This window comes from Ostrinia furnacalis, unplaced genomic scaffold, assembly GCF_004193835.3.
Source record: "Ostrinia furnacalis isolate ACB-3 unplaced genomic scaffold, ASM419383v2 OfSCF0635, whole genome shotgun sequence".
NCBI classification, from domain to species: domain Eukaryota; kingdom Metazoa; phylum Arthropoda; class Insecta; order Lepidoptera; family Crambidae; genus Ostrinia; species Ostrinia furnacalis.
The window spans coordinates 1,454,660-1,478,274 of record NW_021130874.1 but is presented as its reverse complement, the minus strand read 5'-3'; the positions used below and the strand labels follow the sequence as shown (position 1 = coordinate 1,478,274).

The 23,615-nt window shown below is 36.6% G+C and overlaps 2 protein-coding genes across 2 annotated transcripts in view; one reads left to right on the top strand and one right to left on the bottom strand.

The window, feature by feature from the left end:
* Nucleotides 1-23,615, bottom strand: part of Dhc16F (Dynein heavy chain at 16F) — a 65,039-nt gene that overhangs the window by 3,074 nt on the left and 38,350 nt on the right. The window contains exons 51-64 of the mRNA XM_028323317.1: nucleotides 22,668-22,853; nucleotides 21,634-21,806; nucleotides 18,501-18,681; nucleotides 17,257-17,436; nucleotides 14,693-14,926; nucleotides 10,038-10,184; nucleotides 9,339-9,529; nucleotides 2,615-2,816; nucleotides 2,290-2,530; nucleotides 2,007-2,207; nucleotides 1,625-1,866; nucleotides 1,214-1,504; nucleotides 984-1,136; nucleotides 571-768 (exon numbers count right to left, since the gene is read on the bottom strand). Of these exons, the coding sequence (XP_028179118.1) occupies nucleotides 571-768; nucleotides 984-1,136; nucleotides 1,214-1,504; nucleotides 1,625-1,866; nucleotides 2,007-2,207; nucleotides 2,290-2,530; nucleotides 2,615-2,816; nucleotides 9,339-9,529; nucleotides 10,038-10,184; nucleotides 14,693-14,926; nucleotides 17,257-17,436; nucleotides 18,501-18,681; nucleotides 21,634-21,806; nucleotides 22,668-22,853 (2,820 nt within the window). The remainder of the gene's footprint in view (nucleotides 1-570; nucleotides 769-983; nucleotides 1,137-1,213; nucleotides 1,505-1,624; nucleotides 1,867-2,006; nucleotides 2,208-2,289; nucleotides 2,531-2,614; nucleotides 2,817-9,338; nucleotides 9,530-10,037; nucleotides 10,185-14,692; nucleotides 14,927-17,256; nucleotides 17,437-18,500; nucleotides 18,682-21,633; nucleotides 21,807-22,667; nucleotides 22,854-23,615) is intronic.
* Nucleotides 5,765-7,881, top strand: LOC114366449 (uncharacterized oxidoreductase YtbE). The gene is made up of 6 exons (XM_028323318.1): nucleotides 5,765-6,107; nucleotides 6,455-6,570; nucleotides 6,648-6,728; nucleotides 6,805-6,912; nucleotides 7,004-7,284; nucleotides 7,371-7,881. Exons 2-6 carry the CDS (start codon nucleotides 6,501-6,503, stop codon nucleotides 7,722-7,724), a joined length of 894 nt encoding a protein of 297 aa, XP_028179119.1. The 5' UTR covers nucleotides 5,765-6,107; nucleotides 6,455-6,500; the 3' UTR covers nucleotides 7,725-7,881.

Here is a 23,615-nt window from a genome sequence, read left to right as displayed (position 1 = left end):
CCTACTTACCTACATTGCGATTGTATTAATCGGTGATACGAATAGCAAAACAGAAAATGCCTATCATTCGCTACTTATTTGCCATGACCATGAGTGCGTCTTTATCGTTAAGGAAATTAGTGAATTCCATCCGTAATCCTAATTCGTAGCAGCAGTAGGTAGGTACAATAAGAGAAGCGCTTAAAAAGTATTTTTGAATTTAGTAGCATACTATTCTGCCTGCATAATAATATAAAGTAGTGCTGGAATTTGTTACGATTAGTGCGAGTTCGTAATGCGATTTTGTTGATACTTCAATCTGGCTATTCAGTCAAGAGTTCTCCTGCTTCAGCATTAAAAAAATGTGATGAACATGGCATGCTTTTAAATATTCGAAGGCAATCATTTTATGTACTTTTTAAATTACGCGCACATTATAAAAAAGGCTCGATCAGATAATTAAAATCGAATGATTCTCAAAGCCAACGTGCGCGTGGCATATGCGCAGTAGTTCAGACAGTGATGTGCCACCCATAGCTTAATAAATATCGATAATGTATTTATTTATTACACACATTTTAGATAACGTACCTTATTTTTCCTTTTATTGTATTTATACACATCCTCTTGTGGAAGGAAAAATGGTATAGGATGAAAATCGAACAACAGTGCATCTATAGGCACTCGATAACGCCGTGCATATGACTGTAAAGATCCCGTTAATAATCCTTGAGGGAAAAATAACCCAGATACCCAGCTGCTGGGCTGTTTGCCATCAACAAGCCACTTCTGAAATCAAATAAATATTCGTTATTTGTAAAATTATATAAAGTACCTTCTATCAAAATCATAAAATAAGATTTTCAAGAATGTTGCTACCTAGTTTCTAAAGATTTGATAAACTTAAAGATAAAAACAAAAAGGGGAAGCAAAGTACGCGTTTGATATTGCTATAGTCGAACAAGGTCTCTAGTAAAAATTTTCAGTTTTATGGGTAAACTTACTTCGACAAAATCAATTCTGAGAATAAGATCATGAATCCAGCTTCCCAAGGATTTCAAAGAATTATATCCTTTTTTATGCCACATAGCAGGTACTTTATTGTTTAAAAATGCCGTAAACACTTCTTCAAAAGCTTCGGACATAACCACAATACCCTGGAATAATATAGGTATTTTCATAAAATATATTGTATAAAATAATGAAAATCTTACTAAAAAGATATATTACGAACCTTTATCGCTTTCTGCAATTCATTTAGAGACGAATGTATTAAGCCAAGTAATGTATTAAACCTGTCAGTTTCATGCAATAAAACCGTAGTTAGTGACTGTAGCTGACCTACATCATCGGGAAGCATGAGATCAGGATTAATTAACGATTTGTCTATTTTATGTGAGACAACAGAACGAGTTTGATCGCATATGCGCCATACTATCTGATCGGGTGTATCACCACCACCACCACCACCAGATCGAGGCTGCACGTCTACTATTGTCTGAATTAATGTGTTCGTTTCTTTGTTCTGCAAACAAATAAATTATTAATATAATTTTATTTATGAATCGCTAACTTCATTAAATAGACTCGTTTAAGTACTATGTTCCTGAATCAAATATTTTAACTTTTAAGTAAATGGACTTACCTCAAAAGCTATATTTGCATTTTCATGCATTCCAAATACTTCTGGATCTTCGATTACTGGTAGACTATCTATGTATTCTCGGACAATTTCCAGTTTTTCTGCTCTAGGACAATAGTATCTCCCAGAACGGGAATAAGTGTAACCATCTTCCAAAGTAGGTGGCGAAAAGAAAAGTTTTAAAATTGTTGTTAGACAACGTTGATCCCACATGTCTGTCACACGACCTCCATAGGTGATGGAACCTAAAGCATCAATTAACTTTAGTTACAGTTCTTGCATTTCACGAAAGTGATCATAAACTTTACCTACATCATTATTATTCACAAGATGAAAAAGTCTGTTGACACAAATGATATTACAAGAAAATACTTATTTCACTTACTAGTAATGTATTCTAGTGCATCCCATGGAATATGACCATCTTCACAAAACATTTGCAAATTAAGCATAGCACATTCTCTATCACTGTTATTAAATTCATATGTAATATTCCAACCAAGGGGACCAAATTTCTTTCTCTCTTGTATTATAGCGTGGAACATGCAAATTCCAAATAACATTGTTCGCCAATCTTGTCCTAGCACTGTAAATAATTGTAGGTATACCTATTAATATTGATAATGAATTTGAAATAAAATTATGATGATTGATTCATACAAAAATACCATGATTTTCGAAGAAATCTTCTTCCATTTCAATGAGAGCTCGTTTCACATTAGCTTTTAGGCCTTTCGGAGGTTCATTAGTGACTTTTACAGAATTTTGTAAAACAGATACAGGAAATTTGGGTGTCGGCATTGAACTACAAAATAGTCTAAAATCTGGATGCGGTGCACCTTGCTCACTAGATAAATTTGCAACTATTAGTTCTAAACTCATCATCCACGAGGCCGCTAAATGGCAGTTCTGAAAATGATTTATTATAATTAAAACATTTTCTTTAACTTTGAGTCCAGACAATAGGTAAAATTAAATAATCTAATTTTATACTTGTAAGAAAATCCAATCGCCTTTAGGTTTAGCACCATTAATCATCTTTTCTGCAACAGGTCCCTGACCTTGACCTAATGAAATTGAATGCACGCGTTCTCGCATCCCCATTTCTGTAGCAAATTTCTGAAAAGCTCCAAATGGATCTGATCCCGTACTTAAAACGAACACCAAAGGTATGTTCGACGCCGTATCTGCATATCTGAAAAGAAAAGCAAATATGTAGTTTATTGGTACAGTGCACAGTACATCAGGATACTCTGTTTTCAATAGAATTAGGCAATAATATGCCACATATTATAGTGACTAGGTACCTAACTGATTAGGTACCTACTTATAAAGGGTGTTTTTTTAGAGGTATACAACTTTAAATTGGTTACACTGTTTCTAGTGATAGTTAATTTGATAGTTGGTGGTACATTTTGTGGACAGTATGTTTTGCAATTTAATAATTAACTAAATAGAATTACTTCAGAACAACATTTGCAAATTGTGGAAAAATGTATTTTAAAAATAATGGTTCAGTTTTCCATACAAACGTCCATATTACGGTCGACGTAATTTTCGTAACTTTTCATTCCTCAGATGAATGATATTAATGTGGCAGTGCTATGGTTTCAACAAGATGGTGTTACCATCCAACTAGCACGCGACACATTCAATTTATTGCGGGAAACATTCGATGAGCGCATGATTTCACTCGATGGATCTTTGAATTTGCCTCCACAATCGGATGATCTCACACATACGGATTATTTTCTCTGGGTATATGTGAAGTCCACTAATGCGCAGATAAACTACGGAATTCAATGCCAACATTCGTCACGTTATTGCCGATGTATGGCCCCAGTTGCTCGAAAGAGAAATTGAAATTTGGACATCTAAGTAGATTACGCTACATTTGAGCCAACCGTGGCGCCCTTTGACCCGAAATCATTTTGAAGCATAAATGGCATAAGAACATCTTTTAAACAAAACCAATACCATGTGAATCAAACATATTTTTACATTATTTTATTTCATTTTAAAGTTCTATAGGTACCTCTAAAAAAACACCCTATACATTTTTCATTTTCTACTTTTCCAGTTATTTGCTCCTGTAACTGACAAAATACGGTTTTTCAGTAGAGCCGTTTTTTTTTCGGATTTTTTTTCCTATTTAAACTTTTTTGGATCTATTTTTACAGAAGTGCTTAGAATTCTACGCGGTTTTAGATCAAATAAAAAGAATTACCTATCTAATATGTTAAGTTAGTTAAGGAAATAAATTGGCAGTTACACCAATGATTTTTTGTACTTTTGACAGTTACTTTTGGAAAAAACATAGGTCAAATTAACATAATAACATAATAATAACTTTATTTATTTCTCTCTTTACAAAATACATAAAGTCACAATTTGTAACGGGTAATTATAACAACAAGGAACAAAAATAAGTATTTCGTAGAGACTGGTGTCCGTACTAGGATACCCTGTGCTACAGCACACCAGGCCTCCACCACCGGCTAATCGATACTGCGTGGTTGTGTTAATCTATTTAAGGTAAGTATTTTATATTAGAAACAAACTAAAAATAAAAAAAATAAAAAAATAGAATGATAACATGTGATTTACACAAATAGGCAAAATAAATGATAAGAAGTACTATTTAAAAATTTAACTTTAACTTTAAGTTTTAAAAACAATCTTTCTTTCTAATCGTTTGTGTAAGTGTGTGTGTGTGTGTGTGTGTGTGTGTGTGTGTGTGTGTGTGTGTGTGTGAGTGCGTGCATGTGGGTGTGTGGGTGTGTGTTATGTGTTAGTTATTGTATGTAAATTGGAGTATGTCCAAAGTTAAAATAATTTGATTAAATTTGATACATTTGCTGGTTTTTGTATACCTACTTAGTTGCTGTATAATTTATTTAAAAGTATTATTAAAAAACAAGAGAATTTTATTTTATTTATTCAAAAATATTAAAAGCCACGAAAATCAAGAAAATATTATGTGCACCTATTTTTAAATAAATAATGACATCCAAGCTAGGGGAGGAAGATAAGTTTGCTTAATTTCAATATATTTTTTTGTTGAGCTAAGTTTAACTTCTTTAACTGATACTAGTGGTGTTATAATAATGTTATCTGCCTTAAAACTTTCTAAATTTCCTATTTTATTTTATGTTATAAACCTTAGCAAATCAGTGTAATTGCAAAATTTTGTAGCAAAATTTTTACATTATTACAGATAGGTACACCGATTCAACCTGTTAAAATTATTACAATGTCAGTTACACCAAAATTGTGAAGGAAATCTGAAAAGTTCACACCTGAAAATGTCCATGTAATTGTAATTTTTTTAAAGCTATTTTTTTTTACATGTTATACCATTCGAAAGAGCAGAAAAAACTATGAAAAACTGTATATTTAACTCAAAAACCGTATTTTGTCAGTTACCCCAAGTGAACCTGCAACTGACGATATGTGTCACCGGAAAATAACAAGAACCGCAAAGGACATCCATTTTGGTCCAAAATCAAAAGTGCCGGCCAAAAAATAAAAGTGCTGTATTCTGATAGAATACGTCCGCCTTAGCATTTATTACTATGGCACCAAAGCTGTAGCACCACTGTGCATCGTGGTATTTGAGTTCTAAAAATATATGAAACGACTGACTTTGATCTCAAATACTACGACGCACAGTGGTGCTACAGCTTTGGTGTCATAGTAACAAATGCTAAGGCGGACGTATTCTGTCAGAATACAGCACTTTTTTTTTATTGGCCGACATTTTTGATTTTGAACAAAAAATGTATGAATAGTCGATGACTTTAAGATCTCAAATACTCGACGCACAGTAGAGCTACGGCTTTGGTGCCATAGTAACAAATGCTAAGGCAGACGTATTCTGTCAGAATACAACACTTTTTTTTGTTGGCCGGCACTTTTGATTTTGGACCAAAAATATAAAATATGAAACCTTTATAAATTTCCTAGGAAATTCTAAACGAGAGATAATTATATAGAAAAACTACATTAATGTATGTCGTTTGAATGAATATCAATTTAATTTATCAATTCTTTCTTATTTCCAACTATGAATAAATATTTGAATTGAACATTTTGCTGCAAAAAATTTCATACTCCAACATCGATAAGCGATGTCCCATCACTACAAGTTTGACAGATGTCAGCACGTCAGTCAGCCAGCCAGCTTTAAAAATGTTTTGTGTTGTTTCGTTGAGTGAGAAGCCCCGTCCGGACGTGTCTGTCGGATAGTGGAGTCTTCGTCTCTCTCCAGAGCCGCCGCGCCGCGTCGTCAGTCGCATTGCATTGACGCCGTCCAGTGTAATCGGTGCTCTGCCACCAAGTCTCCAAGTTGAAGTAGTGCCACCTGTTTGTTCGGTCAACTTGTTGCTTTCGAGTATCGTGCCTGGTTATATTTAACTGTGCTTCACATCTGAATCCCAGAAGGGATTCAGCTTTTTGACTCTAAAGGGTCAATAAAAGGCTCCAGGTGAGTTTGATTTTTATTAAGTATAGAGAGGGTAAGGTTAGTGAGTCACAAATGAGTGCCTGTTGTCTAAATATTATTTAAGTGATTAAATTATTAATGCAATTATTTAACATGGGATTACTAACTATTGTATCTGTCCATGCTCACCGCCGCAGAGTGACATACTAGTTATCTTGTATTTTATTTACACCTACCTGCTATAAAAAAGTCACATCTGATAGGTACAACTGCTGCGCTAATCGTTTTGTGAAGTTTATTAATCAGACAAATTAATGTTTCCACTCTTAAGTGATTAGCATTGTAAATCTTTTTGAGAAATAAATATCTTTAACCAGAACTGTTTGCAGGTTGGCTGGGTACTGGCATAGAAGGAATAAAGCCCAACGTGAAAAAATGGCATCAGAATCACCATTTCTTACAAGATATGTTTTGAATAATGGCCTTGAGATGCCATCGATAGGATGTAAGTATTTTTATATTTTAATACTTAGCATAAAAGGTGTAAATGGACAATCAAAATTAAGCAGCACTTTTTTTCAGTGGGAACGTTTCGTATGCGCCAAGCAGACATTATAGTGGAAACTTTTGATGAAGCTTTGAGTGCTGGATATAGAATGTTTGGTATGTAAAAACAATTTTTTGCTACAAATTCAAAAGGTATTATAATACAAACTTACTTTTTATTTATTTATTGCAGACACTGCAACTGCTTATAATAATGAAGGTCTCATAAAAGAGGCATTGGAAACACTACTGCCTAAGCATGGTCTTGAAAGGGATGACATTTTCATCACCACGAAACTAGGTAAGTTCTAGTAGCAGTTAAAAATACCTTGGCATATTATTGTGGGACAACAAAATGTATAAGATTATTTTAATTTGATTTTTTTTTACAGCACCAAGTGACCATGGCAATGAGCGTGTTCGCGCTGCCTACCAAAGATCATTGGACCTTTTGGGCTTAGAGTATGTGGATCTGTACTTGATACATTTCCCGGGAACTGCCAACATCCCAGCCAATGATATGCGCAACTTTAGAATGCGTGACATGACATGGCGCACACTCACAGAGATGTATGACGAGGGTCTGATAAATAGTATTGGGGTGTCTAATTTTACCCAACGGCATTTAGACGAGATTATTTCGTCTAGCCACGTGACACCCACTGTTAACCAGGTTAGTAGTATAGTAAGATACTTATTGTTTAAAAACAGCACTATTCAACAATGATTACTATACATGTATATACATTTTGGTTTCAGGTGGAGTGGCATCCTTTCTATCATGATTACGATCTGCTAAAATTCTGCAAAGAAAATGATATACAGCTCCAAGCATATTGCTCCTTCGGGGGCTCATCTCATGACAATAATGAATTGTTAAACAATCCAGTAGTTACCCAAATTGCTAAGAAACATAATGCAACTAGTGCTCAAGTGCTTCTTGTATGGGCACTACAACACGATATTGCCGTAATTCCTAAGACTACTCATCCAGACCGTCTGAAAGAAAATATCACGCTTCAGTTCAAATTAACACCAGAAGAAATTAAAGCTCTAAATGGACTCGGGGAACGTAACATGAAATACGCCTGGGACCCTAAAGCTGTAACTTAAATATTTTTAATTATGCTTCATTATACCTTTTTTATTTGCTCAGCGATTTTTAACGGTATTGAAATAAAATTATTGGTGCATATCCCCAATTAAGATGGACGCACCGTGAGCTCAATCTGCGAGCTTAAATAGTTAAGAATGTTTCATAATTACATATAATTTTTTATGATGTCTTCTTCAGACAGAATTTTCCTAATAAAGCATTTATTCAAGTAGCTAAGAAAGCTGCAGTTATAATTATTAAAGAAAAAAAAATTAAATATAGCATCTTGCCTGATGCCTGCATTCACACCAAATTTATTTTAATCCTACATGGGTACATGTCATGTCCTTGTTACATGGGTACTTTTCACTGTCATCCCTAAAGAAATAAACGCTGGTGCGAGCTGATTTTCTTTATTTAATGCGTGGCGAGAGTGGCGATATATTTATCTTCACACTATGATTCTTCAGTCTGGGAAACAATAATATTTGGTGTGTAGGTGGTCCAAGGGATGTAATAATTGGCAGGGTAAAAAATGTAACTGTAATTTATTCCTAATATTCATTTTAATACTTATCTTTTTTTTTTAACTACTAATATTTAAAAAAAGGCTTGCTAGCAAGCTCATTGATTGTGTTGATCTTAATTGGTTGTGTATCATGATGTTATTTATTAAAAATGGCAGCATTATTGATGTCTAGTTTAAAACAACGATATGAAATTTTTGGCATACTATGCCACATTTATTATTAAGAATTAGTAATCTGTATAATCAGATTGAGTAAGTAACTCATTAATAATAAGCTTTTACTTTTTCTATTATTTTTTTACCGACTTCAAAAAAGTAGGAGGTTCAAGTCGACCGTTTTTTTATTACAATTTTTTATATTATTATTCTATGTAATTATTATTTTTATATAATTAATTATAATTATATTTAATTTACCATCTTATTCTCCACTTTCAATACTCAATTATTTATTACATTATTTGATCAAAGCCTATTTTTTGTATATGTTAATAACTTAATTATAATAAGTGGTTTATCTATATCAATACGAATAGATATGTATAATCTTATTAACCTATAAAATAATATATTCATGTTGTTAGTATGTAAGTGACAAATATCATAATAAATGTTTTAACGTCATTATTGTTTCAATAATTACCTAATCAGATCCCACATTTTTTTCGCAACCTATAATAATACTAACAAATTCACCTATAATACAAACAAAAGAACCAGTCATCTACTTCACCTGCATACTCAATAGGGTCAAAATATAAAATGCGCTAAATGCCTGCTACGTATAATCATTACTAATGATAGAATACTCAAAATTTTTCTTTTAACTGTGTCAACTCAGCAACTGCTGACACTAAGTGGGTGCGAGCCACACTGGAATAAAAACGGGCATAGATCGTGCCATCCACAAAGACGCGACCCACCAATTTTTGGTCGAGGGAAGCGCGGGGTGCAGGGAGTTTGATCCGAGCAATCCGAACGTCATTCTTGTAGTGTGAGTGTGCACTCATGGATAGTTTAGCGTGTAGCGATAACACTCAAACATTAGCGGAAGAATGGTGGGGCGCCTCTTCGTGAACGGCTCTATCTATACTTTACTTACAAAGTGTTGAGCTGCACCGTGGGGCTCTCAATGAAGACGGAGCCGAGGCTGGTGCTCACGTACTGTGCGATGGCGAATACCAATTTCTCCTCCTTAATACTCTTGATTATCATAAGTTTCTCAAACGAAGTTAGTTTCTCATTCCAATTTATAAGGGGGGCTGATTTTTCTTTTTTATTCACGTGTATGTCCTAAAAGATAATAAAATACATAATGGTGCATCAGTTAACAGCCAGTTGGCAATTGCTAAAAAAGATAGGGCGTGTGTTGACGAGCTGGTCCGGCGCCTGGCTGATGCCAGAAATGCGTGTTGTCGGGCCGGTGCATCGCAGAATTGGATGCAGGCTCATCAACACGCATTTCCAGCACCGGCCCCGCGCCGGACCGGATAGAAACCGGCTCGTCAACATACGTCCTAAAGATTAATATATAACATGGAAATCAATAAATCTGGGCATTTCAAGCGAATGCAACAGGCCAGGCGGGGCCGCAGCTACAGCCGGGCGTACAATCCCTGTTGGAAAAAGGATTTACACGGAATATTCTGTACAGAAATTTCATGGAACATTCTGTACCTATTCCATATTCGCTGAAAGCATCACATAGGCTTCTTCGATTAACTCGCCCAATATAGTGGATTGGTGCTAGCACGAATGTTTTTGATGTTGAACCAATTAAAAATAATAATAAATATCGTACCACACTGAAGGAGCCAAGTTGAATGGGTATCATCTTTAGGCAGTCTTCAGCAAGGCCTGCGAAGTTTTCATCAGTTTCGTTCAGATGATTCACTGCAAGCCACATCTGGTCGGTCAAAGTTTCTATAGGCGGTTTCTTCGGGGGCACCTGGAATTTTTTTTAAAGATAAAAAAAAACTTCGATTTGTAGGTACTTATAGCGAATATCCATTCGCTCTTTCAATGGTCCTAGTAAGTAATTTGAGTATAGTAAGTACTTATCTTATGCAGTAGTTTCAGGTACATTCAGCGTCAAATACCTACCTTAGTTCGTGGCACCCAAAGTGACCAAAAAGTTGACAACACAACCTTAAGTATTCCAGTTGTAAGAAAGACATGTTGCGGACATTTTGGCAACATTGGGTGTTACTGGTTACAAGCTATATTTGACGCTGACTGACAATGTTGTTAAAGTCTATTGGCTGGCGCGGACTATAATTGCATACAGAAACCCATACCATAACCCGCATGGTCAAATATCAACTCGTGATCCGGCTCATGAGACAAAATTATGTTTTGATGGATATTATCATAAATAAATGTAGTAGCTACCTACTAACCATCATTATATTTAAAATAATTTAGAATCAGGCATAAGTACCTACATAAAAACAATTTACAAAAAAAAAACAATATGTCATTTGGGACTAATTTATTTGAGATTTAATTAAATCATTTTAAAATAATCAAATATTTTAAACAATAATAGCATAATAACTATCCTATTCTTGTTTAAATAATTAGATAATATAATAGTTCTTGTATATGTTACTTTACCTAAGTAAGTGTAAAGGCTCGTAGATTGACCTACATCTTAGGTTTTACCTAACTTCATCTGAAAAAATAATCTTCAATTTAATAAGTCCCAGGTAGGTTATTTTTTATTTATTTACGCGACCACCTGTCGCGCAGCCCCTCGCGCCGTTCTGTTGCCCTCTAAGTATGTATTGATTTTATCGTTTAGTGACAACAAGTTTGGATATTTTGTTTTTTATCAACTGAGGAGTTATAATTTAATTTGCCTTTATGTTTTATACCTTAATTATGTCTGATGCGACTGGCTAAGGCTTCATCTTCCTGCTTCCATCTTAGTACAGTCAGCGTCAAAATAGTTCGTAACATCTAAAGAAGCCAGAAAGTTCGGAACAAGTCTTTGTTATAAGTAATTGGAATAAAGTTGTGTTGTCAACTTATGGGTAGGTAATTGGCAACTTTCGGAGTCACGAAGTACATTTAACGTTGACTGTATCTACTAATATTATAAACTCGTATGTAACTGTCTGTCTTTTCACGTTTAAACCACTGAACCGATTTAGAAGTGGTAGGATATTATTCATTCATTTTATACCGAGGCCGTTAGTTTGCTCGGCTTCTAATTTTTGTGAGGAATCGGCCGATACTAAAACGGTGTAATTTTCTTTCGGGAAGTAAGTATGAAATTAAATTACACCGTTTTAGTATCGGCCGATTACTATACTTAACAGCCCGATTAAACTATCAGCCGACAAAAAACCTGTAGTCTGCGGAAAGCGGTTGCCTATAACATCTCTACAGTCTATTATGATCTATGAAAATAGGGACCATGATTAAAGGGGATTAGGGGATAGAACCTTTGTGGCATATTCACATGCTAAATAGGTACATGCTGCTTTGTGTAAAAGATCAAGGTTACATGAGTGTAAAACTTAGAATTTGAACAGGGCATATTCCAGAAAATCTTTGCCACGTTTAGTGAATACCATACCCACGCCATGCCGGATACCATAAACCAAATTAAAGCTGATAGGAAATGACTGGTTCTACAAAAAAGCTAAGTAGGTAGCTACTTAACCTTACGGAAAAAAATATTTTATTCGGCGTCGACCTCTTGTATGCGATAAGAGATCACGGTCAAAGTATTAGCCAATCGAAAGTGATTGTGCCTTCTGTGGTTATAAAACTATCATGGCCATTGTCACGAACGAACAACACCGAAAACTATTCCGCAATGTTACGCTTATGTATTTTGTGAAAATATAGTAGGTACCTACCTACCCTATGTACGAGATTAAATTTCGATTAATATAAAGATTTTACCTACTTAGGTCCTTATATAATAAGGTCCCTGATAGCTACACTTATCTATCAATCCAATTAAAATCATTGAGTTCGCTCGGAACAAAACACAAAAGGTGATTCCATACTTTACACAAGAGGTGATACCATACTTTTGCTCGTTTAAGTATGGATTTAATTTAGAATATTTGGCAGGAAAAGTCAACTGCAGAAACATTTTTAGATATAGTTATACAAGTTATACATAAGTCAGACAGTTATCGGACAATATCTCAGTCTCAGGCAGGTAGAGGTACCTACTTATTAGTCATAACATTTTACGTACTTTATGTCCCCAAGTTATCTCATAATTATGTGCCAATTTAGTAGTATAAAAATAAACTGAAGAAATGTTTGATATTTAATAAATGTTTGATCTTGAAAAACATCAGACTAAGTAATTTGAATGCCTACCTAAGTACGTAATACATCACGTCCCCTAAGCACCCTGGAGGACAGACAAGTACGCGCCAAGGTGGACGCGACAAGGTGAGCGCCAAATGTGGGTGTATTGAGATATTCAACTATGTATTCAACAAACCGCCTGACGCAGATGAAGTGGAAAACTGACATACATGATGCGCCATTTTTAAGCTTTAAATTTTATATCCAATTAATGTAACTTAATTGCTGAATTCTTTTTTGGGAATAAGTAGTTATAATAATACATAACTAATAATTGTGATTTATTTAAATAATGAATTCATATCTTAATTTATAAAGTTACATCCAGATTCAAGAAAGTAGATAGCCCCTACTGTGACCACTCAAATAAAATATTGTTATTTTGAAATACCCGATTATTTTTTATTGGCATGTATTTAAATGATCTTTTTAAATTAGCAAAAACGGCAAATAAAAAAATCTAAATGGTCATCTATTTTAATGATTGATCCTCTTTCTTTGAGACATAAAATAAATGAAATCGATCGATATTTAAACCTCTTTTGAAGTACGCAAAAAAATTTTGAGATGTAAAAATTATATCTGATCGTTACTTGTTGGTCCTCAAAAATAAAAGAAATGAGCACCAAATATTCAATATTGTGATACTTTTTTAAATAATTCGATTTGTATAAATTATTTTTTGTCTATATCAAATAATCTTCAAAATAATTATGTTATGGTACTTATTTTTATTAATTTGTAGTCAAAGGATGGAAACTATTTAAAGGCACTTGATGTTCAAAGATTTATTTTTTATTAAAAAAGCACGTTCACACTGCGTTATCGGGTCGAATTGACCTTAGGTGCTGGATGCGTTGGTGCGGGTTGGATATATTCGGTCTTTTCAGTAGTACGAAAGATAAATATTGTTTTGCAATTGTTTCGTCAAACACAGTAAATATTTGAAAAAAAAAAAAACTTATCAGGTCCTTACGACCCGATGTCGCACTAAAAGTAAACAAATATCGTTTAGTGCTTTTATCGTGTCTAATCAACCCGTTGACAGATGACTTTATTATGGTCACTGATCACGGTCGAGATCGGTATACTAAGAGAAAATCAACCTTGCGATTTGAAAACAAAATAAAGAGGTAAAAATTATGATGTCGGGTTCAGGGATGTCAGAAGTAAGAAATTATTTTACATAGCGCCTCTAGTCCCAAACTAAGCAAAGCTAGTAATTTAAACAAACATGGCAATGTACCATTCTGCTTGCTTATTGGCCGCTAAGCCCTTGGCCAACTCAGTGACCAATGACGGAAGATTGTCACTCAAGCACAAATTACCGAGTAAATTAAATATTAACCAATAATATTTTTAGTTAGATCAAATTTATTTTAAAGTTAAGTTATACATAGATCGAAATGTATTTATTAGGTGATCAATATTAAAAGGCAAACTTGATATAAATATCATCAGATTAACAAAATTAAAGATCAATAACTAAAAAAGAGGATCAAATATTATTTTTGTTTACCAAATATTAAAAGAGTATGTTAAACATAAATATTATGTTACCTTAAATGAAGATCATTCATAATTTATCCGTAGATCAACTAATATAGACCCAATAATTAATATAAAGATAAAATATAATAAAATACATCATTTATTTTTAAAAGTGCACATACAAAAAAGATCAATTAGTTTTTAGAGGATCAAATAATATTGTCCCTTTTTTATTGTGTTACTTGCTTACGCTCTCAGATCATTAGATATGATCTGAGCTTACGCTAGTCGTAAGATTTATGAATTTGAATATTGTATTATCTAAGTATAATTGATTTTATGTAAACCTTTGTTTATTGTAGGTACTTATTATTTAAGTACCTAACTGATTTTATGTCATCTATAGTAGCTCTTGATATAGGTACCTACCTATTTAGTGGACTCTTAGTAATAAAGTCCCGACTTTCCCTTTGGGTACAGAACCCTTAAAAGAAGTAGGTACTGTGTTGTGCTATAAAACTTGGTTTAGTTTCTCGCTACTTCTCGTTCATTATTTTGTTAGTTATAAAGGGCTTAATAGTAGTAATTGAAAAAACATATTTATTTTAGTCTGAATAAGTTACTTACCACTTTGGTGCCAGCAGGCCCTCGTAATATGAAGTTCCACTGGTCGGGCGTCACCAGGCCCGCGTTGAGATATATGGCCATGTTGAGGAGGAAGCTGAACACCAGCTTGTGCCTCTCGAACAGCCCCCTGGAGACATTCCGGTACACCGACAGAGTGATCTCTCGGTGGAGGATATCTAACCGAGTTTCTAGCACGTCGCATTTTTCACTCTTCTCAATCACCGCGTTGAATACCTGATGAACAGTTGTTGTAGTTTAATTTTTAAGAATAAATGTAGTGCTTTATAATGCTTTGTTTAAACAAAAAAAGAACATGTATTAATGAATAGTCTGGGGGCAGCGGCGAGCGCGGGACCGGTCGTTTTGGAAATCCTTGAGGGAGGCGTTTGTCCAGTAATTAGTTGACACCATTTGGCTGAAAAGAACGAATGAAGAAGTGTAATAATAAGTGATTTTATCAATTGATCAACGGTAGGTACGATTCTTCTCATAGTTTACTTATCTTCGCAGAATGTAATTTGTTAAAAAACACCTTAGCGGACATTGGCGTGGGTGGAATTAAGGAACGACGGTTATAGTGCGAAAAGGCTATTTGTACGTGGTTAGTCAGACCCCTTATTGCAAAAAGTTAGACTGGTTGAACTTTTTCGTAATAAGGAGGAAAATGTCATTACCGAAGGCAGGAATAATGACAGTAATGTTAATGTCAGTATTACAGATCAGTTGTCTGGAGACCTAATGCCATAGCTTCGCAGAATGCAATAGGTATTTGTAAGGAACACATTAGCGGACCAGACACTATCCTGATAATATTAGGCCATAGGAACTCCTAACGAAACGGCGGAATCGCATTGAATTTGGGTTAGTTGGATTTGTCTTTTCGAGCACTTAAGTGCTAGATGATGTCCAGGGTCCTGATGATGGAGTCAGGAAGTAGCCATAGGAACTCCTAAACGAACGGCGGAAACTTATAGAGTATGGGTTCGTTGGATTCGTCTTCCCGAGCAGTTTGGTGCTTAATAATGTCCAGGGCCCAGAGATGTGATTCATGTGATACAACTAAAAAGTGTAAAATAAAATTACAAAAATATTTAAAAAACCTTTTTAAAAAAACCAGCCTGCCTGACAAAGGCCGGACAAGACAATATTTAGCCGGACAAGTCCCTAAAAAGCCAAACCTGGTAACCCTAAACCCGCCACCTGTGGCATAGATATTGCTGTTTACTATAATAGCCTAAATTAATTAAATAAATTGGTAGACAGATTCAAGTTCAAGTGCGGGGCGGCTAAATATGAATTTTTATATGAGGTAGCAAAAATATCAACTGCTCAATTTCATTTTTCAAACCCGGACTTGTTGCGTGACTTAAATACGCGACTGTTTGCGTCGTTAATGCTCAATCATTGTAGATACAATGTCACCTCAATGCAATAATGACAGCCTCTGTTCACTGATTACTGGATATGTATGATTGTATGAACAACTAATAAGAGATGGCATGGGGACTAATGCCCGTTTTCACCATCAATCCCTAATTTTTAAGTGACCCCTTTGAAAATAAAATTCCTGTTAAGTTTTACCATAGGGGTCACTAAAAAATTAGGGGTTGATGGTGAAAACAGGCATAAGTATGGGGGAGTACGAATACTGTTTACGTGATTAGGTATTCCATTTCAATCAGATTGCTTGCTGTAAGAGTTTAAAGAGTTTATGACTGTTATGCATTGATTTTCCATTCTTCTACTACTTATGCTAACGGCTACTTGCGTCAAATATTTAATAGTAGGACATCGGACAAAGGACCAATCAATAATTTTGCTACTCTACTCTAATGTAACTAGGTATTTTAGGTGAATTAGTCGTATGCATCTACTAAATTGGGTAATTTGTATCTATTCAACTTAGGGATGCATGCAAGAAACAAATATTTTATTGCAAGCATTGATAACAGGGCTGCTGGCCGGGGCTGCCCGGGGGTGGCGAGCTGGCTATTTTGATCCTGCGTTTCGGCGCATGTGCATTTTGCAGTATCGATTCGCGCCGAGGGCAACTAGCCCGACCCCGGCGAAGCCTGCGTCACGAACCTAATTACGCACACATTCACTTGCTACCTAGGTAACCTGTAAATGTGTGCGTGGAAAGTATCAACTTCCGAGCTGCGAGGCTGCGACCTAGATAATTCAGCAAGGATTGGGATGAAATATCATCAAATTGAACTAAAATAATAGATTCTGTAGCGGAGTTTTCAGAGACTATCCATTAATGAGTACCTAATAATATGATTAGGTACCTACTTACCCACAAACCGTCATTGGCACAGGAGTAGCTAATAAATCTTATTTCGTTTTACACATAGTAGGATGGCCATTTTGGGCATAAAAGTTCTCAGGTCAGGCTACCTACGCAATGTGGGTAGGCCTCCTCGGTGTGACGACGATCTGATAAGAACGCGGGAAGCATCTAAGTAGATGCAGGACCGGTCGTTGTGGAATCCTTGGGAGAAGTCTTTGTCCAGCAGTGGACGTCCTCTGGCTAATTTAAGTAAAAGCTTGTAAAAACATGCCTGATTGAAGTACTTCAAGGAGAATTGATACATCGGGTCGATGTCAGCGAGCTGGGCCACGGCGAAGTAGAGGACAGCGCCTCTCGTCGCCACTGTCCTGTACTTCTCTCGGGCTGCCGATATGTTGATCTCCGTTGCTTCTGTCTCTTCAAGGCGGGCGTTGATTATCTCTGACGTTTCCTAATATAGGATAGCAACAGAATGATCAATTTGTACTATCTAACTAAAGGACATTACATAATATTATCGTTTATTATAATACCGGTCAAGTGTATGTCGGGTTAAATATATGAACATCATGGTTACAATTTTTTTTTTAAAAGTAATCACCTAATGTGGAAAAAATTCATACAACATTGAAACCGAACATCGGGCTTTGTCCTCCCGACATACGTATACATTTGGCTGGTGGCAAATCATTAAAACACAACCCAGGGCGTACCCATCTTTTGGCCCGGGTACAGTCTGATTTAGGAGGTAAATCAGATTTTTTAGGCAGGAGCTACTGCTCTTAATAACGGAATTTAAGGTACATTATGTAGAGGGTTACATTTTCGCCTGGGGAGAATCTCTGCCCCTTCATCAGTGCACCCATGCATGTATCATTATTGTTATAGTAAGGTTATTTTGGAACTTGAAGCTAAGTTTCCGTAAAGGAAAGTACACACAGGCGAGAGTAAAAGTTCGCGCAACAAGTGTTCGATCGTGAGCTGAATGCTCCCGATCGTAATGTCTGAAACTGTTAATTATGCGGGTCACGTACTTTACTCTCGTTAAGTGTCACGTACCTCACTCTCGTTGAGGGTGACGTACCTACCTCACTTTCGTTGAAGGCCACGTACCTCACTCTCGTTAAGGGTCACGTACCTCACTCTATTGAGATTCACGTACCTCACTCTATTGAGATTCATGTACCTCACTCTATTGAGGGTCGCGTACCTCACTCTCGTTGAGGGTCACGTACCTCACTCTCGCTGTGGGTCACGTCACGTACCTTACTCTCGTCGAGGGTCACGTACCTTACTCTCGTTGAGGGTCGCGTACCTCACTCTTGTCGAGGGTCACGTATCTTACTCTCGTTGAAGGTCACGTACCTTACTCTCGTTGAGGGTCGCGTACCTCACTCTTGTCGAGGGTCACGTACCTTACTCTCGTTGAAGGTCACGTACCTTTCTCTCGTTGAGGGTCGCGTACCTCACTCTTGTCGAGGGTCACGTACCTTACTCTCGTTGAGGGCCACGCACCTTACTCTCGTTGAGGGTCTCGATGAGCTCCTCATCGTCCAGGATGTTCCCGGAGGAGGCGTACAGCAGCCGCAGGATCTTGTCCTCGATCTCCAGCAGCGTGGCCTTGTCCGCGTTGATGCGCACGATGAGCTCCGTGCGGATCAGCTCCAGGTCCGGCCTCTCCAGGCGCACCACGTCGCTATTGTTGCAACGATAGTGTGTTATTTTATGACGTACTAGCTTTCCGCCCGCGGCTTCGCCCGCTTGGAATTTTGTCTGTCACAGAAAAACTTTATCGCGCGCGTCCCTGTTTCAAAAACCGGGATAAAAACTATCCTATGTTCTTTCCCGGGACTCAAACTATCTCTCTGCCAAATTTCATCAAAATCGGTTGCGAGGTTTAAGCGGGAAAGCGTAACAGACAGACAGACAGACAGACAGAGTTACTTTCGCATTTATAATATTAGTTGGGATTCCACTTTGAGCACCCCCGCTCAAATAGCACCTGGCCTTTGGGCACCTGCCCAAAATATCGATAGGTGCTCTGAGTGGAATAGGACAGGTGCTATTCGTGCAGATGCTATTTGGGCAGGTGCTCAAAGTGGAATACGTCTATTTTATACTGGCCTAGATATTGTTGCAAAAAAGAAAAAAAGATGTTTTTTCGGACCTTGTTTTTTTGACAGTAATTGTTTCTTTTTTAGTTCTTTCATTTCTCATCACTCTAGGACCAACTTTTTCCCGCGTCTTCCCAGGCGTTAATCTCGGTTTGTCGCAGTATATTTATCCATCGATGTTCTTTAGCCCATGTTCATCGGGGATAATGTAGAATTCTCATGGTGAAAGAATTTTTCATATCGGTCCAGTTGTCTCGAAGCTTATTTACCTACTTAATACAAAAAAAAAACAAATCTTTTCTCTTAATAATATTAGTGTAGGACTGTAGGTACATGTAGAACAATCAAACAAAAATTTTTGATTCTGCTGCTGAAATGCAACTACAATATAGGTACTTTTCCAAAGGAACCGAAGTTCAAATATAAAAAGAAGTGCCTTTCCATACAAATTATCATCAGCAATCAGTCATTTCGGGATATCAATTTTTTTAGACTTATTGGCCCTGTAGGTAGTAGTTGTATTTGTTGTAGTAGAATCAACTCTTTTTGTATGATCAATAAGAACCCAGACCATGCGATTATCGATGTGCCTGAACAAGAGCATAATCTTTTCTGTCAACTGCTTTTTTACCACAATGCGCAAAAAATGTGCATCCCTGGTGCGCAGGGTCCGGAGTAGTGGCAACAGCATCCTGACCATGATTGCGAGCAGGTTGGATTGTGTGTACGTGAGGCATTGCTGTGACACAGCCTATGGAGTGAAGCGGGGATGACTCATGTATGCATAACCTCACACTTAATTGTGGGTTTGGAATTGAAATGAGTATAATTTATTATGATACTTATTTCAATTCTAAATCTAAATCTAAATTCAATTTATTTTACATCTTGTTTCAACTAACATAGTTTTTAAGTGCAATTGTTACTAACAAACTGAGTCCTGGTTACTTGAATAAAGAATCATTTATATAATGTTTTTTAGGTCATAATTGAGTCAAAGTAAATCCTTAAAACAGCAGATTATGAGCCGAACGGCGATTTTCCCAAATAATTTTGTTTTACCGTTTGAAAAATTGATACCAGTAACGCCAATGCAGGCACAATGCAGGTTCGAATTAGATCGTTTACTGTCATGGCTGCGAAAAGGCGGAACTTTCAAATTTTTACTCGTTAAGCTAAGCGTCCACATGTCGGTATCGTACGCATCGGACGTATCGCACGCAATGGATCGTAGTATTATTTATATGGAAACTCATATAAGTGCGTCCACCTGTCCGCATCGTACGCATCGCACATCCGATACGATGTGTTTCGTACGATGCGTCCGTTGCGTACGATACCGACAAGTGGACGCTTAGCTTTAGGGCTAAACCTATCTATGTCAACGGTACTAAATATGTGCGAGTGATTATCTCTTCAATCCTAACAAATACCGAGGAAGATTTAATAAAATACAGTAATCTTTTTGGATATTTCATAGTATAGAAGAAAAAATGATCACTCAATCCACAATTCCACATGAACAGACATAATTATTAATATGATTATGTTATGGTTAGGGTGAAATGAATTGATATTATAATAATAATAACTTTATTTATTTATATATTTTACTACACTAAAATGTGTATATGAACTAGGTATGGTATATTTACAAATTTAATATTCTACTTATTTACAAGCATATTCTTTTTTGTTTATATTACACTACTTACAATTACTATATTACATTACTTTGTACATACTTACATAATTCATTTAAACTAACTACATCAAAAACCAGTGGATATACATACGAATATATATAAAACTACTGTTGGACTGTTATGTCACTAAATAAATAATAATCAATTTTAAAATAAAAATAAAAAATACTTGTGTTGTGATCTAAAAATTTTAATGTGATGTGTAGTTGTGCAAAGATACCCTTTTGTTATCAATTTTAGGGTTCCGTAGCCAAATCCAAATGTAAAAAAATGGAACCCTTATAGATTCGTCATGTCTGTCTGTCTGTCCGTATGTCACAGCCACTTTTTGGTTGAACTTACGTGACACATGTAGCTAAAAGTACCGATTGATCTATCAGTGCTTCGTATGAGCCAGTGCTGAGAAAAAGATATAGCGACACAAATCTTTGGAGTGTTTAGCGGTAAGGTGTAAGTGTACGGGCTCAGTGTGTGCATCGGGAGAGCTTTACGTTCAGCAGTTGATTGATAAAGATTTAAAATGTCCGAAACTGAACAACTGTGCGTGAATGTCGCACGTGTGATTAATACCAGTAACTCTACATCTATGCAGTTGCAGCTGCAAGCAGCCATTAATAACAGCTCCCAGCTGCAACTGCATAACAAAGTACAGTGTACTACGTACACACATAGTACAGTCGCAGCTTGAAGCTGTCGATACTAGCTGCTGCTACTGCTATTTAATGTAATTTTGTCTGTTGTGTTGTGTGCAATAAAAATATCTATCTCTAGGACTAAACAGACTGGTGTCAGCTAGGTGACATCTGTGGGTATTGAAACAAAACTAACGCTAGCAGCTGGTCCTCGAGTCCTGACAGCGTGACGGTGAAGTTGACCAGTGTGACCTGGATGCAGATCTCGGGCAGATAGTGCGGGTTGGCCAGCTTCGTGGTGAGGTATAGACGGAAGTTGGTGTCATACTCGATGTCGCTGTCGCCCAGGTGGATGAGCAGGCGGCCAGCCTAAAATTAATAAATAAATATCTAGTAGACCATGGACCTGGTAAATTAGAGAGCAGTGCAGGAGAACATTTACTCTAAATGATTTTATTTGGCGCCCAAGTGGATCAGGAGACGGCCATAAACAAATATCTAGAGAGGTATAGATCTCCTTAACCCGTCTGACCAGCGTGGGAAGTGTAAGCCCATAAGCTCCATAAGCCTAGGCGCAGACCACCGACTTTTAGTTGGCCGATAGTTGAATCAGGCTGTTGATCAGTATGAACAATGAACATGTATGGCAGTGCGCACGCTACACCGATTTGGTATCGCCGATTTTTAATACAAGTCGGTGGTCTGCGCCTAGGCTAAGACTTCCTGCAGAGTACTGACTTTTAGTAGGCCAATAGCCGATGTCCATACTGATTAATAGCCCGACCCAACTATCAGCCGACAAAAAGTTGCAAATTGCAGTAATTGCAGACTACAGACTCTCTCAGTATGGGCATCGGCTATCGGCCGACTAAACTAGGCTAAATGTCTTAGGTAAATTTAAAAGAGTAGTGGTCCTATAGTGGAGATGACTTCATGAAGGACCATAGACAACATAGATAACGTCTATTGTTTATGTTAGTCTCAAACTAAAAAAAAAAGCTTGTACAGATATAACACATACAAACATGCTTCATCGTCATCATCAGGTCATTATCTCCAATGCACGAACCCTGACCTTTTCAATTTACCAGAGACAAGTAGAGCTTAATCAATTTGCATTTCAAAGCTTAGGTATGAGGGCTAGAATTTATTGTTCTTTTAGATAAGGTGTGCTTAGAATAAAGTGATTGGTTTGTGCTTTCAATTACCTAATTGAATTGTACAACGAACCTGCAGAAACGTCTGTTTGAGCAGGACAGGCGACAGGGTGGCTTCGAGCGTCTCGCCGAGGTCTTCGATGAGCATGGGCCAGCCGAGCCTGATGCAGTTCTCAAGGATCCGAAGATACGCCACGTCAGTCAGCTTCGTTATCTGCAGCCCGTTGTCGCGCTCCATATTCTTTATCCACCTGTTAGCCTATCAAGGAAACCAAATCTATTATAATCAATAATATAATTGGACAACACCGAAGGGCGCTCCTATGAATACTCGGTTATAGCACAGAATAATAATAAGTACTACGTACAGAAGTTTTACTTCGAGAAGGTATTTAAAAAAAATGTATGCTCAATGTCATTAACAATATGGTGTAATTTAGCCTGTCTCAAGAGTCAAGCACCATTTTGTTGACATACGTCAGTGATTGGCACTGCGCCGAAGCTATAGGGCTGACTTCGGTAAAATGATGTGACGTGAGGTGCCAAACTGCGGAAAATGGCGGAGGAAATACATGATTTAGCATGAATTATCATGAATAATATTAACTACTTATTTACCTCTCAGTGTCTTGAGGCAACTTAAAAAAGTACATTCTGTGTTTTTATTATTATTTAGGCAGTTAAATACTGCACAGTATTTAGTACACCATTTTCTTTATTTCTTCCATCATACACAAGAATACGCGTGCGTGAGTCAATGTTCGCTCGTATGTGAGGCCTTGTCGAATAGTATCCTGTAGGTGGGCCATCGTGCGTGTTTTGTTTTCGATGTAAGCTCGCGGAGATGAACAGGCCTGGTTATAGTCCCGATTTTTGCCACTTTGAACATCATTGAAGTGTCCCATATATTTATAACATTTACAGGAGGCTACTGTCAATATTGGGTTATTAGTTCCGTTTTTTGCCACTTGACGTTTTAGCATCGTTTTTAACCAAGCTTGCATAATTGTCAATAGTTTAC

Coding starts and splice junctions, on each gene's coding strand:
- LOC114366449 (XM_028323318.1), top strand. CDS start 6,501: ATGGCATCAGAATCACCATTTCTTACAAGATATGTTTTGAATAATGGC. Junction 6,571..6,647: donor TGAGATGCCATCGATAGGAT/GTAAGTATTTTT, acceptor ACTTTTTTTCAG/TGGGAACGTTTCGTATGCGC. Junction 7,285..7,370: donor TGACACCCACTGTTAACCAG/GTTAGTAGTATA, acceptor TTTTGGTTTCAG/GTGGAGTGGCATCCTTTCTA.